This window comes from Cydia strobilella, chromosome 5 (assembly GCF_947568885.1).
Source record: "Cydia strobilella chromosome 5, ilCydStro3.1, whole genome shotgun sequence".
Classification (NCBI taxonomy): Eukaryota; Metazoa; Arthropoda; class Insecta; order Lepidoptera; family Tortricidae; genus Cydia; species Cydia strobilella.
The window spans coordinates 18,303,062-18,320,982 of record NC_086045.1 but is presented as its reverse complement, the minus strand read 5'-3'; the positions used below and the strand labels follow the sequence as shown (position 1 = coordinate 18,320,982).

At 40.8% G+C, this 17,921-nt stretch overlaps 1 protein-coding gene across 1 annotated transcript in view; it reads left to right on the top strand.

Annotated features, from left to right (window-relative positions):
• Positions 1-5,884: 5,884 nt before the first annotated feature.
• Positions 5,885-17,921, top strand: part of LOC134741559 (transient receptor potential-gamma protein-like) — a 47,239-nt gene continuing 35,202 nt past the window's right edge. Inside the window, exons 1-3 of the mRNA XM_063674385.1 lie at positions 5,885-6,012; positions 15,272-15,314; positions 15,617-15,738. Of these exons, the coding sequence (XP_063530455.1) occupies positions 15,634-15,738 (105 nt within the window). The 5' untranslated portion in view covers positions 5,885-6,012; positions 15,272-15,314; positions 15,617-15,633. The remainder of the gene's footprint in view (positions 6,013-15,271; positions 15,315-15,616; positions 15,739-17,921) is intronic.

The following is a 17,921-nucleotide window of genomic DNA, read 5'->3' as shown; positions in this document are numbered from 1 at the left end:
CTACGTAAAGTAGCACTTTTTGAGCAACTGTATTAAAAAAACACTTAAACGGCTCTTCCGCCCTTGTAAAATGAAGGGTTTCGTTAAAAAAAATGCTGCAGAAAAATATAGATAGATAGATAAAATACTCTTTATTGGCACACCTCAGTAAAATATACAGCTCACAGAAACAATTGATTAAGGATAGAGGTAGACAGTAGACAACAGGCGGATATTATATAGACAGGGGGATATATATGGTAAGTACCTACTTACCTATAAAAAAATGATATTTGTGACTGTTTATAAGTATACTTAATTGTTAACATCGTGTCTTTGAATTAGGTAACCTATATATAGGTATATATAGGTACAACCTTCAAATTAGTTGAGTTAATTAGCCCGGCCTAATAATACCTACTATCATTGTAGGTAAGTACCTACCAAATACGATCGAAATCCGTTCAGCCGTTAATGCGTAAAGGAGGACCACACATTCAAACAACTAAACATTCAAACTTCCACAATTATAGTATAACAACAACAACAACAACAACAACAACAACAACAACCTACCTAATGAATTGACGCAAGGTTGTGGGCATAACTTGGTGTCAGATACGATCAAACTTCAGAAAGAAAACGCTAGAGGAGTGTGCCAAAATTGTCCAGATTTACGAGCTTTACATCTTTGATGCCCTCTTTTATTAAAAGTTATAATTTTATAATGTAAACCCGGCTTTATTGAATTATCGGCACGGGCGCGTCGTTATTACGCGCTTCCTGTAACTTTATTACTTTCTAACTTTGAAAAGTGATTAACCGAGGTATCTAAGTTCCATTGCATATCTCCAATTTAACTATGTCATTCTGTTTACACAACAGCGGTTTATTTCAAAGTTGCGAAATAATCGATGAAACGATCAAAGTAGTAATCGCATGGAATACAATTGATTTTCGTGAGCCGGTTTGGGCGGGCGGCGGCGCGGAGGCGGGACGAGGGCGGGCGGGGTGCGGCAGTGCGCGGCGCGCGCGGGCACCGGTCGCTCGTCCCGCGCCGCCCAGCAGCCTGCACCGATAGCTTTACGAGCGGAGCCCTCGTCGGCGGCGCCCCGCAGTCGCTAATCGCCTGCACTCACGCGCCGACAAACCGACACTAATCTTTACCACGTTTCACGCACGCCGTGCTTTAAAACTAATTGGACGAAGGAACGCACTCGAAACAAGTTCCTAAAGGTTTTTAACAAGTTTTTTACTTGGAAGTCTGATTTTAGTATTCAAGTGCTAAAGAACTTTTATTACCGGAAGAGGATTTATATACGACGACGCCACTAACAAGTGGTCTAATACCTCCCTGCGCGCGGAGAGGGAGACTGCACTCGCTGGTCGCGACAGGTGGGTGCAATTATGAACATGTTACAAATAGCCGTTAATGATCAGCACTTGCTTTAAGAAATAAATAAAAAGATTTCCGTCCGGTATTACGTGGGAGCTATTCGTTGTAAAAGCTTCCTATATTTGTCATTGATGGATGAGTAACGACGGCGAGTGTCGCGACAGCCTTCGCCCGGCCTTTCCACTTCCAGTCGCGCCCGCTTAATGTGTTAGTGTTATCATTATGTATTCATTCCTCACTCGGAGCTGGACTCTGGAGTATTGCCCAATCGTTCATTGATCGACGATCGAAGTGCCTCGTAAAGTGCTAGTTATCCTATAGTTACTTATTTAAGAATGACGATCAAAAGAAATGGATTGCTAGTTGCTAGTGCCTAGTTTGTTTTAGTTTTATTTATCAATATTGAAGACTGATTCACGTATGTGGTGTGGACTAACCCCCTTATTCATAAACACACTTCATACAAGGTAGGCCACTAGGCCAGGAAATGAATGCCCAAAAAAAGTTATAGAGGGAAATGCTTGGAACTGCTTGGAAAGGTGTCAATGTTGATACCATAAGTGAATTCAGCACCCCCGATTTATACGAAAACGTTACCAAACCCGGCCTAGCAGCTTCACTGATGTAGATAATCAAGATAAAACTGAGAGCCCTAAATAAACCTTCAAGAGCGGATATCTCAAAAACTAAACAAGATTTAAAAAAACTTGACCTAATAAAACTTGTAACAAATTAAATCACTTCATTTTGTATAAGTGGCTATGTTGCTCAGACGCATGGTTTCCGAGATATAATCGAAAAACCGAAAAATTGAACCTTCAAACCCCCCTCCTCCCAGCACCAAGGTTACGGTCGGGGACTTTTGATATGTTCATCTCCTTCTCCTAACTAGTCCAAACAAAGCTACGAAGTCAAAAATTTTGATTTCCCTCTATACCTTCTTATTGCTTGGCCTAAGCCTTAATTAGTTAATTTACGTTTTATACCTTTCCATTTCCCTCTATACCTTCTTATTGCTTGGCCTAAGCCTTAATTAGTTAATTTACGTTTTATACCTTTCCATTTCCCTCTATACCTTCTTATTGCTTGGCCTAAGCCTTAATTACTTAGTTAATTTACGTTTTATACCTTTCCATTTCCCTCTATACCTTCTTATTGCTTGGCCTAAGCCTTAATTAGTTAATTTATGTTTTATACCGTTCCATTTCCCTCTATACCTTCTTATTGCTTGGCCTAAGCCTTAATTACTTAGTTAATTTACGTTTTATACCTTTCCATTTCCCTCTATACCTTCTTATTGCTTGGCCTAAGCCTTAATTAGTTAATTTACGTTTTATACCTTTCCATTTCCCTCTATACCTTCTTATTGCTTGGCCTAAGCCTTAATTACTTAGTTAATTTACGTTTTATACCTTTCCATTTCCCTCTATACCTTCTTATTGCTTGGCCTAAGCCTTAATTAGTTAATTTACGTTTTATACCTTTCTTACAAAAGCTCAAAATGACAGATTAAGACAAACTATTATTAGCTTGTAGGCAACTTGTAAAAAAATGCATACTTTCGGTTCCGTACCTGATGAGTGACAAATCGGAATTCGTTATATCTCTATAAACATTAAATTAAAATTAAAATAACATAATATATGTTTCTTATTACGTAACTGCATAAATACAAATAAGTAGATAATAATATTAATAATAAATAAACGATTAGTTTAATTAATTTAACCCGACCGCAGATTTTCGCAAAAAAAAAACTTAGGTACACACTTGAAAATGAACAGATTGACACCCCACTCAACAAAATCAGCTGACAAAACCTATGTATGACGGTACGTTGAAACACACGACACAATTAAATACCCATACACATTCATACATACTCGTACCTGCAGACTGCTAAAATCATAACCCTTCCCGTTGTTGCCGGTGAAAAATAAGTTTTAATTTAAAAAAAGATTACGGGACACTCGGAGCGTGTATTCGTCTCGCACTTGGCCGATTTCACACGAGTAAACTAGTGAATAGTGATGTACCGACCATTGATTTAGCCCACTAATCGGCGCTATCGACATACCGTTAGTTTCGTCTAACTAAAGTATGATTTCGTCTGAGTTCGGATGCACTTGAAAACAATCGTTTTTCTCCTTCCGTCGCGTTATTTATCTCGTTAAAGTTAAAATAAATTGCAATTGCAACAAATTAGGTAAAATTGGAAGGCCTATCACAAGGGCGTGAATCGGCCCGGTTGAGTAATGCGACCTAGAGGAAAACAACAAACAACCGGAATAGGAAAGCGGTCAGAAGGGTCAATATGGGGCATTTTCTATGAAAAGGGACCTTATTGTCGATGGCGCTTACGCCGCGCAGCGTCGCGCGGAAATGTATTTATATCGGAGCATCGTTTATAATGGCGTAAGCGCCATCGACAATAAGGTCCCTTTTTATAGAAAATACCACATATCATATGAACAAGTTTCATATGGTAAATATTGGCTGACCTGTTTTTCTGTCACTAACAAAATGCCGACTAATCGCGGACTACTAATAAGGCCGATTGTCTGCTCTCTCGACTAGTCGATACATCTCTAGATTCTCTAGTAAAAACACATAATATGGCAACGTCAACAGTGCACCGTGCACCGGGCGCGCCCAGTGTGCCCCGGCGGGCGCCGCCCGTACCAAATCAAAATGTAATTTTTATGGGACTCGTCTCGGAACTCGTATACAAAGAGTTTTACGACGCTGTAACTGGAGCTTTGAACTGCAACGTTTTATACCCACTCTTGAGTTCGTTACTAATATACCTATCATGAGTCAAAGATTCGTAAGAAACAACCAAATAATTGATTGTAGAAGAGATGTTAACTCAATCCCCGCTATTCAAAAACTTAGCAACCGCTGTTAAATTTTGACTCGTTCTAACAAGAAATGTTAAAATGACGGATTTCTTGAATTTGACAAACGTTTATGAATAACGCCATAAGAAATATCTTGCCCCCGCCGTTTGGCATGGCAGCCGATCCAGATGGCGCCGTAAGTTTTGTGGTAACCTAACTTACCTCACTTACTTAACTAACCTTAGCTTTTGACAACCAGAATGACCGCATAATGTACAGCGAGCTGCAAAAGTACATACCAACTTTACCTATGCAATATGCATGAATTCCATTCATAAAATCGGTTAAGCAATTTTGCAACTGAGTATGGTGACGGACAGTGACGTCTAATTCTGCTGTATTCGAACTTTAGAGTTTTTCTTCGAATTTACACCTTTACTATCATTAAAAAGTTTAGTGCGAGTCGGGTTCGCGCACGAAGGGTTCCGTACCATTACGCAAAAAAACGGCAAAGAAATCACGTTTGTTGTATGGGAGCCCCACTTAAATATGTATTTTATTCTGTTTTTAGGGTTCCGTACCCAAGAATAACAATGGGACCCTATTACTATGACTCCGCGCTGTCCGTCTGTCTGTAACCAGGCTGTATCTCATGAACCGTGATAGCTAGACAGTTGAAATTTTCACAGATGATGTTATTTCAGTTGCCGTTGCCGCCTATAACAACAAATACTAAAAAGTACGGGACCCTCGGAGCGCGAGTCCGACTCGCACTTGGCCGGTTTTGTAGTATTTGTTGTTATAGCGGCAACAGAAATACAACATCTGTGAAAATTTCAACTGTCTCACTGTATCAAGGTTCGTGAGATACAGCCTGGTGACAGACAGACGGCGAAGTCTTAGTAATAGGGTCCCGTTTTTACCCTTTGGGTACGGAACCCTAATAACACTTGGGTAATAAGAATAATAACTGTCATGAGCTAAAGCGAAGTGCTATAACTGCCACACGACTAGAACTAGTTAGCAAGCTGCATAGTTTGTGATCTGACAGAATGTCTAAGTCGATTGAATCATATAATTCTATTTGTTACATAATACTTTATAACAGCGTAACAGCTATGGTCTCATCAAAGTTTGAGGGGGGGGGGGAATATTGTTTTCTTTCGGAGTTTATTTCCGAAAATCTTTACTTTATCAAAAAATTGTTGTCGAAGACCCTTATTCGTTTTAAAAGACCTATCTAACGATACCCCACACCATTGCCTTAAAGCGAATTCTTTAAAAAAAAAAAACATTTTGTATGGTACCCTAAAAAAAAATTGTGTGGTTTTATGAAACCACGATGCAAGTGAAACTTTTTTTCGGATTACAAGTAGATATAGGCATTTAACTGAAGATTTTGGGTGTTAAAGTCGCGTTTTTAATCACGCAATATTATTGTTTTAAATACAGTAGGTAAAAGGTCTAGTATCCGGCGATAAATTTTGCTTTGCTTTGCATATTGGTCTTTGGAAAGAGACAATTGGCTATTTACGACCATTTTCGAACAATGGCGACCGTTCATCTAATACAAGTACCGTTTCATATCAAATAAATAATAAATTCTACACTTTATGCGATTTGTGATACGTAAGAACCTGCATATTTGTTTGTTGCAGAACCGGTTAGAGTGGAGCCAGAGCATGGGTCCCCCGAGGTTGTGGAGCGGTTGAGCCCAGGCCCGGGGCCGGCGGCACGCTGGAGGCGCTGCGGCGGCACTCGCGGCAGATCGCCGCGCGACGCGTGCGCCGGGTACAGGTGAGGGCAAGGTCGTGTGGTGAAGTGTGAGGGGATGGGTGCAGGGCTACCAGGGGGACTGACCACGTGCGTTGGAGGCGCTACGGCGTGCCTAAAATTATTAAACAAAAAAAAGTCTCGACGTGTAATATGTCCAAAGAAAGTGAGAATACGACACTGGACGATGGAGGAAAGACGCTGTTTAATACCAAGGTCCTGGAGAATTAAGACGTTGGTTCGGAACTATGTCCAGGTTATGCCAAAGTTCTTCTCCAGCAACACATTTCTAGAGCGTCGATTTTCTTTTTCTCGCTTTCCCTTAAAGTCCACGTGTTAACACCATTAGTAATACAAAATATTCAACTTCAGCAGAATAAACTTCTCAAAATTTACAAATATGAGCTCACAACGCGGTTTTTCGTAAACGATCATCAGAAAAAAAATCAGAACTAATTTAATTAGTCCTTTTTCTAATATTTAAAAGGATATTCCTAAAGATAAGAAGACGCTCTTACTGGAACAACTACTATTTGTTTCTAATAATGAGCGTAAAGTCCTGAATTTCGTCGAGGAATATCATCAATTTTACATTATTTCGACTTTTCTTGTAAGAGCGCTCTTGTTGAACTTTTGCTATTAAAAGTTGGTGATCTGATCCACAGTCAGCTTCGGGAAGAGTGTGAACATTCTTGATGAAAGTTTTTCATCTTGAACTGATCATAATTATAGTCGATTTGGTTTCGATAATTGCCACCAGGTGAAGTCCACGTATATAGTCTTCTTGGGTGATGTTGGGAAAAGCTGTTTGATATCACTAAGTTGTTCTCGGCGGCAAATTGAATGAGTCTTTCTCCTCTCTCATTGGCTAAGCTGATCAGCATGCGCTCCTATCTTATTATAATCAGTTCTACTATTTTATGTCGCACTATAACTGTACTTATTTTATTACATTTAGGTGTATATCCTCTAAGCTTAAAACCTTAGAGGATATAACAAAACGGAGACGCCTTGTCTGTAATTTTCTGTACAAAAACTACAAAACAGTCTGCCGATTTTTGCGGGTGAGGGTCACGTCAAATGTATACATAACGTAAAAATAGCCATGTCAGATAAACGTCAGTCCATACATTGTGTATGACCATTAGGCCGTCTATTTTCGACAGAGGGGAACGCCTGTTAATGGCTACACCATTTGGTTATATCCTCTAAGCTTAAAACTGACGATGGATTTAAGGGGCTACCTGAGGTTTTCATCGATTTTTGACAAGTTTTGAATCGTATCTCCTACTTTTGCACTACATATAGAATTATAAGACACGCGGCTATCGGTTCTTCAATCTTTTATCTTCATTTTTGTCTACCGGATTGTGAAAAAAAATGAATACTTATTTATTTATGATTGTTTTAAACATTGTCTAAAAAAACACTTTTTTCGTATCTCGATTGCTGTGAAAGATCTTACTTATACGAAATCTACATATTTGGGTTCGTCTTAGACGTCTCTAAAAATTTGTCTAAGGTTTTCATTTTAAACTAATTAACACAAAAGTTATGGCCAGAAAACCAGTTTTTTGGCCTAAAATTGTTCAACTTTGATGCCAAATATTTCGAAAACAATGAACTTTGATGTAAATATGGGATACTATATTGCTAAAATCCGTTGGTGTTAATATGATAAGCTACAAAAAACATTAGAAAAAAGGGATTCAAATCGAAGGTCATTGGGGCATGGGATCCCCTTAAAATAACTCCAAACCTCTTGCAATATTTTCCGAAAATAGGTGTTCCTATTCCTATTTAACTAGTCTCGTGCCTTCCGTTCCTTGCAACCTTCATTAAAAACCGGCCAAGTGCGAGTCGGACTCGCCCACGAAGGGTTCCGTACAATTACGCAAAAAACGGCAAAAAGATCACGTTTGTTGTACGGGTGCCCCACTTAAATATTTATTTTATTCTGTGTTTTTTTTTCTCTTTCTGTAGTACGTACCTAAGAAACTAGTTTGGTCCTAGTGCTCGACATGCTATAGCCCACCCCTTGTGACAATAGGGATGATGACACATGTTGAATTTTATAACAAAATCTATCTAGTAAAATAGATAGCAAATGAGCAATTTATCACAATAATGTAGATATTAAAAAATATATGGAAATGATAAAAAAATACAGGATTTAAAATTTAAAAATTTAAAGTTTTTTTTAACTTCCAAAAAGGAATAAAGTAAAGATACCATTCGATTCCTTGCATTTTATAAAAAAAAAAGATTGTATGGTAACTATATGCATAAACGCAATATTTCACCGACAAAATCCCAATTTTACTTATTTTTCGTACATTTAAGATGAGCTCTCAGTGACCTTGACTTTTGTTAGGTTAGGTTAGGTTACATAAAAAATTGTCATCAAGCCTATTAAGTTTAAAGATGACATGAGAGAGTGACGAACACGTTACTGGACGTTCGAAGTATTCCTAATGTATGTATGTATGTATATGGTTGTGGGTGAATCAACTATTTCTTGTATCCAATCAACTTTTTTTACAAAAAATGGATAATAGCATTCTTAATATAGATTACAAATATATCGAGAGCATCGTTCATTTTCACGGTTTACTGGCTTATAAACATGAATTTCATAACAAACTCACGTAAAACGTCTACTGGGTCACGGACGCGAGTTTGAGAATTTTGGATAGAAAACAACTTTTAATTAAGAAAAAAATGTTTTATATATTACATTAATCCAAAATTAACACAATGACGTTAGAAAAGGAAATAAAATTTGCCTCAATTTTGTATAATACTTATGTGGATAATTATTGTCTCCTGAGTCACATGAGCAGTTTGAAGAGAAAGTTTTTTACATAATTCGGTAAAAAACGCTTAATATTAGGGAATGAAAACAGTATTGTTCTGTTTTTAGTATTTGTTGTTATAGCGGCACCAGAAATACTTCATCGGCGAAAATTTAAACTGTCTAGCTATCACGGTTCATGAAATACAGCCTGGTGACAGACGGACAGACAGACAGACAGGCACACAGACGGACGGACAGCGGAGTCTTAGTATAATAGGGTCCCGTTTTTACCGTTTGGGTACGGAACCCTAAAAAATTCTTACGATTGAATTATTACGCAAGTAAATAATCAAAACCTGCGGCTGTGGCCTATATTATAACAATATATATTATATATACATATTTAATACATATATGAATAAAGATACATACATTTAAATATTTACATTATTACAATTAAATAAAAATACCTAGTACTCAACTAGAACACAAATCATTGGAGAGCCAATGCAAATTGTTCTTGAGTGATGCTACGTGGCTGCTACTGACTGTGACTGTCTAAACATGATGCACACCAGTACTGCGAGTGCGCGCACTTAGTGGCAGCCGTACAAGCCCAATTTCAAAGAAAAACCGCAAATCGATGTACAGGATAGCCGTTTGGCACACGCATACTAGAGGGATGGGATCAAAAGGGGCGTGGCCAAAATGGGCGTGGCCCAAAAGAGCGTGGCTTGGGCCCAAAAGCCAAAAATGGGGCGCGGCCCACCCTCTGTGCGCTGGAACTCTCATATTTACCCTACTACGGTCAAAATTTAATTAAAAAAAGCTGGAAAAGTAAAAAGCACTAATTCGCGAAAACCAACTTTCCGCACGCTAACAGCTACGTAAAGTAGCACTTTTTGAGCAACTGTATTTAAAAAAAATGTTCCTCTCCCTAAGGGAACTCCCCTCCTAAGGGAACTTTTTTTAGCAATTGCGGGTCAAATTGTTTTGACCTCTAGTATGCGTGTGACAAACGGCTAACCTGTACATCGATTTGCGGTTTTTTTATGCGAACAGCTTACACGTACTGTGGAGGACTTATTAGCTAGCTAGATTATTTGCTAGCTACATGCGTGATAGGCAGCAGTTTGTTAAGCACGGTTGCTATCCGCACCGTATCCGACTCGGTCTGGCGTTAGTCAAGGCGCTATACTTGGTCCACTATTATTTGGCATAATGGTCAACGATCTTGAGGCCGTATTATCACATGCCAAATGTCTTCTTTGTCAGGCGAGGGCGTGACATTCACACATAAGGTGTTCTATTGTCTCTTCCTCTTCGCCACACATACGACAATCGGTGTTGTCATCGTGCCCCATCTTGGCCAGGATTCCCTTGACCCCGTAATGGCCAGTAAACACCCCCGTTATTATTTGGAGTTGCCGTTTGCTAAGTTTCCAAAGCTTTTTGCTTCAACCAGAGTCTACCCCTTGTATAAAGAGCTTTGAGTGCTTTAGACCCGTCAGACTGTCCCATTCTTCCTGGTGTTTGGTCTTAGTAAGGTCTTTGAAAGCCGTTGTGATGGTTCCCTGTGAGAGCCCCACGAATGGTTCCGGACCTATAAGGTTGTTTGCAGATCCGGCTCTGGCAAGTTCATCTGCATTTTCATTGCCTATGAATCCCTCGTGCCCTGGGATCCATACCAGTTGCACTTTGTTTTGCCTTCCAAGCTTGTTCAGCGCTTGGATGCCATTGTATACCAGTCTAGAGTCCCCTCTAGGCGCCTTAAGCGCTTTGAGTGCAGCTTGGCTGTCGCTGAGAATATAGATATTCTTCCCTTGGGTTTGCCTAACTATATTCTCATGTACACAGGCAATTATAGCGTATGTCTCGGCTTGGAAGACAGTGGCGTAATTGCCCATGCTTATGCTACTACTAAAGTCATTTGCATAAATGCCTGCCCCAGTACCAGAATCTGTCTTGGACCCGTCTGTGTACCATATGATGTCATTTTCATCAGACATTGGTGCTTCAAGACCTTCGGTCCATTCAGCCCTTGTTGCAACTTTAACATTAAAATTCTTACGGAACACAACCTTGGGTTGCATCTTATCGCAGCCCATATTCGTAATCCTTTTCATGAATTTGTCACATTCCATGTTTGTGTGTTTAGTCTTTGGATTGCTATCGCTCCAGAGGCCTGTCAAAGCCAGCCTGTGTAACGATTTCCGCGCCTCAGATTGTATCACTAGGTGAAGCGGTGGGAGGTCTAGTAGTACCTCCATCGCCGCTGTTGGCGTCGTTCTAAACGCGCCAGTAATAGCCATGCACGCCGTTCTTTGTATTTTTGTAAGGGCATCCCTGCATGTGCTCTTTAGTGTCCTTGGCCACCATGCCAGGCATCCGTACAGAATGATAGGTCTTACCATCATGGTATAGATCCATCTCAGTACCTTTGGGTTTAAACCCCACGTTTTGCCATATGCCGTTCTACACATTCTAAACACCCTCAGTGCCTTGGTTATGACAGTTTCGACATGCTTTTTCCAGTTCAGTTCTTTATCTAGTGTTAAACCTAGATATTTCACTTCATCGGACATTTCCAGTACCCTTCCATAAAGCTTCAGCTGCTTCATGCCGTTAAGGGTATTTTTCCTGGTAAACGGTACTACTACTGTTTCGCCAGGATTGATGGAAAGTTGATGATGGTTGCACCACCTCTCCACTTGCTTCAGTGCTGTATTCATGATTTCCGATACCGTTCCCGAGAATTTCCCGTTTAGAAGAATCACTAAATCATCTGCATATATTGTATATTGGGCCTTTGTTTAGTTCTTCCAGCAGTGAGTTCACTACCAGGCTCCAGAGTGTCGGTGAAAGAACCTCCCCCTGTGGGCAACCCTTCGTGGCCGTGGCTAATATTTCATCTCCCATGAGGGTGGACTTTATTAGTCGGCTATTTAGCATAGTACCAATTCATCTACAGATTGTCGGTTCTATGCCATGTTTAGATGTTGCAATACTGATTGCCTGATACGTGGTGCGGTCAAATGCCTCCTCCACGTCTAGAAAAGTGGCTAGGCATAGTTCCTTGTTCTCTATCGCCTGCTCTGCTCTGGTTGTCACCAGGTGCAGTGCCGTTTCAGTCGATTTACCCGGCTGGTACGCACATTGCAATTGGTGCAGTGGATGTCTCTTAAGAGGACCATCCCTTATATGAAAGAAAGAAAGAAAAGACATTTATTGTAAAGACCTTCTACAAACAGCGCCTCAGTTACAAAAAAGAACTTACTCACTAAACACTTAAGGTTATAGCTTCATGTAGGGTAAAATGTTATGATGGTAAGGGTAGGTAGATATTATTAGTATTATAGACATTAGAAGAGGTAGATAAAATAATAACTTTATGTATAACTCTGGTAAAAAAAACTAAGTCCGACGATTTGAGAAATCCATGGGACGCAACGAGCACGGCAATTGCAGGCTAAAAAGATATTTTTTAAATTTGAGTTTAAATGTGAATAGTGTCTTAGAGTTACGTATAGGCGGAGGTATGTTGTTCCAGCATTTCGTGGCAGAGTAGCGAAAACTGCCACGAAATGCTGCTGAACTGCCGTGTCTCGGGCAGATAAGTCGAATGGCTTCTCTAGTCGGGCGGGTGGAAAACTTTAATTTGTTGAAGAGGTACAGAGGTTGTTGAAAATGGACAACACCGAAAAGCAGTGACGCAAAATGCAACGAACGTCGTGCATCCATTTTCAACATCCTACCACTATTAATATAGGGAGTCACGTGAGTCCGTGGAGGGATGGGGAAGCAGAAACGGGCGCAAGCGTTTTGGATACGTTGAAGGAGCGCCTTAGAGCGAGCTAGTAGGCAACCGTTTATAACAGTGTCGACATAGTTAAGCCTGGATAATATTAGCGTGTCACATAGTTTTATTCTAATGTCAACACTAAGGTATTTACGCACTTGGTACAGTACTCGAAGTCTATAATAAATAACAGCTTTTAGCGGCTTCAAGTACATGTTTTTCGAAATGAAGCTGTTCGTCAAGGAGTAGTCCGAGATTACGTGCTATGGTGACTCGTTCGAGGAGATCCCCACCAAGTAAAACTTTGGGGTCTAAACTGGTGACTTTTTCAACTTGGCCTTTAGTACCAAGCACTATAAATTTAGACTTGTTGGGATTGAGAACTAAGTCACAGTGTCCGGACCAGTCGACGATACGAGCAAGATCTTGATTTAGTAACTCAACGGCAGCTTCAGCCTCTCGGGGAAGGAACGTCTTGTAGATTTGCAGATCATCTGCGTACATGTGATAGCTACAATTCTTTATGCAACCCGTAATGTCCGCCACGTACAAAATAAACAAAATCGGTCCCAAAATCGAACCCTGAGGGACTCCGCAATTTACAGAGGTTTTTAGAGAGAAATCTGTCAATCCGGAAGAGTTACGCAGCCCTACACGTTGTGAACGACCCGAGAGATAACTATCAAACCACTTTATTGTTCCCTCATCAAAACCATAGTACGCAAGTTTGGACAAAAGTAGTGAGACGTTTATTGTGTCGAAGGCACGAGAGAAATCGAGTAGGACTAAGATGGATGCTTCTCCCTTATCCTGTGCTGTTAGTACGTCATCCATTACGTCTAGAAGAGCCGTGGCTGTACTGCGTGCTTTACGAAACCCAGACTGCTTATTTGGCAATATATTATTTGTTTCTAAAAAAGCAGTCAACTGCAGGCAGACGATCTTCTCCAAGACTTTTGACAAGAAGCAGATAATACTTATTGGCCTGAGGTCCTTTAAATCTGTAGGCTCTGGTGTTTTCGGAATAGGCTTAACTATCGCCGATTTCCAGCCGTCTGGAAAAATACCAGTAGTAATTGATTGATTTATAATTTTAGTGATAGTGGGCAAAGTTCTAGGTAAAGTGAAATCAACCATCCCATCATTCTCCAATGTTTTGAGGAAACATGATGACAGACTTATCGGCCTGTACGATTTGGCTTCTGCGTAATCTGCTTTGCCTGGTTTAGGCAGGTATGTTACTTTTACCATCCTCCACACACGTGGCACGTGTCCGAAGGCTATGCACGCTCTGTACAGTCTACCTAAGTGTGGTATTAGTACATTGGCGCCCTCTTGTAGTAGTATTGGGTAGATTCCATCTGGCCCCGGGGCTTTGTATGGCTGAAATGTTGATAGTGCCCATTGTATCTTATCGTGATCTACTACCTTTTTAGACGTGTCCCAGTTGTACCTGGTAGTGCTAGTGGGTTGTTCCACTGCACTAGTTACTATATCGTCCGTTACGCTCTGGTGTATTATCGAGCCTGGGAAGTGTGTGTTACACATGACTTTTAGGGTTTCTAACCTCGTTTCAGTCATTCCTCCATCACTTCTTCTAACTGAAGTGAGCGGAACTGACTTCGTTGTGGCTAGTGCTTTTGTAAGTCTCATGCCTTCCGGTATGGACCTGATTTGATCGCAATGGTTCATCCATGCTTTCCTTTTTGCTTTCCTCACGTATATGATAGGTTTAGAACCGATAGCTCGGGTAACAACTTCCATGATCACATAAAAGACCTTGCTGCCAACTGTTACAAGAGGCTGGGATTTGTTACTAGGAACGCACGAGACTTTAAAGACCGCAGAGCAATCAAGCAGCTGTACACTGCTCTTGTCCGAAGCAAGCTCAAGGTAGCCAGTATTATTTGGAACCCTTATGAAAGTACATATGACGTATGCCTTGCTCTTAGAAAAAGTCCAGAAAACTTTCCTCCGTTTTATGTATAAGAAAATATATAACCGCTACCCATTCTTATACCCAACCAAGTTTTAACTGGGTTCTCTGGGTCTCAGTTCATTAGAGGTTAGACGCAGCCATGACCTTCTTATGTCACCTTGTCGTATTTTGCGTGGTGATACGGATTGTCCCGAATTGGTAGCACGAATCGGAAAGCTTGCTGCTCCATTTGTGCCCAAAAACCTTCTTAGGCCGCGAAATACAAATCTGCTCGCTGTCCCGAGAACGCGTACAGTCTCTCACAGGAACTCTCCCACGATCCGAGCGCTTAACGTTTTAAACTCATTTCTGTCATGGGCACCTGAAAGTGATGTGTTTGCAAGTCAGTGGACGGATGTGTGTCGTATGTGCTTGAGGTACTGTGAGGTGATGGATGGAAGTTAAATGTTTTTTATTTCTATAATTATAATTTGAATTGTACAGTGCCTTAGTTTATAACTGTAATGCTGTATAACTTTTCTGTAATAATAATACATAACTAAATTAGACTTAAGAGTACAGCGAGAGTCAGTCAGTGCTCACTCGATCTTAAACGATGACCACTACCGTCCGGCAGGTATGTACCTGTATCTTTCAGAAAGATATGGAGGAGATATGAATTAATGTGACATCTATTTCAGTTTATATTGAACCTGTTCCGTGCAGCCCGCCCAGCAACCCGCCCGCCTAACTCGCCTGTTTGTTGCAGTTCACGGAACGGGAACGAGATGGCGCGCGCGGAGACGGCGCAGGTAAGCGCGCGCGCAGCGTTGCCCTCTTCGCCCGCTAGATGACCGCGCTTTCTCAAGTGCTTCGCATTCCAGTTATTGGATTCCTAGTTTACATTTCACGTGCCATCCGCCAGAAGTGATTAATTCAGTGCGTTTTTTTCACATACAATTATTGAGATGTTCAATATTATATCGATACGCGAGTGGTATGTTGATTGTTTACAATACGCTCTAAATATATCTTAGCGGGACTCGGGCGTCAACCGCCCGCGGTACATCTTAAACCTGGTTTTGAGTGATGTAAAGGTGTGTTGTGTGTGCAGAAAGCGGCGGGTCGGAGATGTCGGGCGGCAGCGGCGGGGCGGACCGGCGGCCGTCCACCTGCCGCGTCGAGATGGGGAACTTGCTGGCGCCGGAGCCGCGGCCGCTTGACAATAAGGTCAAGGTATGTTCACATTTCACCAATACGCTGTAATACAGCAACAATAGGTACAATGAACAATAAGTAGGTGATACATATTCAAGAACCAGTGGGCTTAGAATAGGTGCACCGCGACAAAATCTAGCGCGACATAGACTAACTAACCAGTCGTTTTATTGTATTAATTAGAGAGGGACGGCGAGATACTGTCGCGGCGCTCCTGTGCTAAGCCTACAGCCCCTACAGGTGAATGGGTCACATCGTTTATCCTGTATACTATACTACACGTCGCTTTCAGTAGAATTAAACGAAGAGCAATCCTCTATCTGGCTTTCGTTTGATCCGTACTGAATGCAACACCCTGTAATAATGTGGTAACATAATAATGTTTTCTAGTTGAGGAAAATTGTAGGCATTGATGTTTTTTCTTTGAGATCCTGAAGTAGTCACAAATCTAACCAAGGTAACTTCAATCACAGCTTCCCATTAAATCACTAGAACCTTGTTTATAATATTAATAATAATAAGCTTGTGGCGAGCTGTTGGGGAGTAACGACCCCACGGAACCGAGTGCTCCAGAGAGTCGGTCAGAATCTCCGTCTCCGGCGTGTCTTCGTCGGTCGGAGTGGAACCCCAAGGAGACCCACAGGACTCTCAGTTCTGCCTAGTCTGGCTTGCCGTCCAGATAGGAGTTGTCAGAGCTATATGCTCCAGGGGTGGAAGTGTTCAAGGGCATAACGCCGCAAGTAACTTCGGAGAAAGCGCAGCACACCTCTCGAAACCCCTGAGCCGCTCACGCCGGTGTTGCGCCTGGCCGTCTTTACGATGGCGCATCAGGCCCCGTAGACAATATGCCAATTGCTATCGCTAAGTAGCGAACGAAACGCAACTGTCACTGTCACACTAATATGGAAGAGTGATAGAGAGACACAAAGCGATTCGATGGCGAAGCGCAAGCGATCGTCACCTTGGCTAGGCCGCCAGGTGCCCATCTAACGAGTGGCGAGTCACCGCGTGCCTCAATAACACTGTATAGCACAATGTTATGGCAGGTTTCCGGAACTGTTAGCAATAGCCCAGTCTTATTTTCCACCCAAATTTAAACCATAGACGGACTCTTCCCATTCATCTATAATTGCTCCCAATGCCTGCTGAAACCGGTTTATGTGTATCTATTTATGTACTCGTGAATGGGTTCCAACAGGCGTCCTACATGACATCAAAGCTGTCCAAACGGCCTCTACGTGTTGGATCTATATCGCCGCGCACGCATTATAAATGACCGGGCTTGAAAACCCAAGAGTTTGTAACGGAGATATAAATAATAATAATAAAATCATTTATTTCAGGCAAAGCCCATAAAAGTGTTAGTAAATGGTACATGTTTATATCTAGTTTATATTTACATATGTTACTCGTCATGATGATTATTAATAGGTATTTGTTTACCCTAAATTATGTAAGGATACATATTCATGGAACGATAATTTAGGGTAAACAAATATCTGCATAATTGCGTATAGTCTAACCCGTTCGTATAAAAATACCGCAAATCGATGTACAGGTTATCCGTTTGGCACACACATACTAGAGGCCAAAACAAAATTTTTGACCCGCAGTTCCTAAAAAAATTTCGCTGCGGGGGAGTGGTAAAACATTATTTTTTGTATGGAAAAAAAAATTTTTTTTCAAAACCTATCGAGTGTGGTATCATACGAAAGGGCTTTTTGAGGCGATTCTAAAAATAAATCACATCATTACATTTCGGGCATTTTTTAAAAATTAAAACAAAAAGAATTTTCGAAACATACCAAGTTTGGGCTCCTCCAGACACGATATGGCTGATTTTTTTTTGTACAATATACCACAAATGATACGTGATATCCTCATGTCTAACTCCAAGAAAGCAATTTTGAAAATAATATAATTAACAATTTTTTTTAAATTTTTAAATTTTACAAAGTGACACAGTTCTACTTCAATACCTATTTCACGAGACTTATGGAACTATACTGCAGATACGGTACATATTAATCATAAAATGATACGTAATATCCATATATCGAACGGGAAATACCTCTTTAACCCTTTAACTGCGCCTTTCATCAGTTGGTATAGTTTGTTTAGTTTTTGACACAAAATATCAAGATTGTATCCTTCAGATACGATACGATATACCCTATCGATTTTTCTTTGTACAATATACC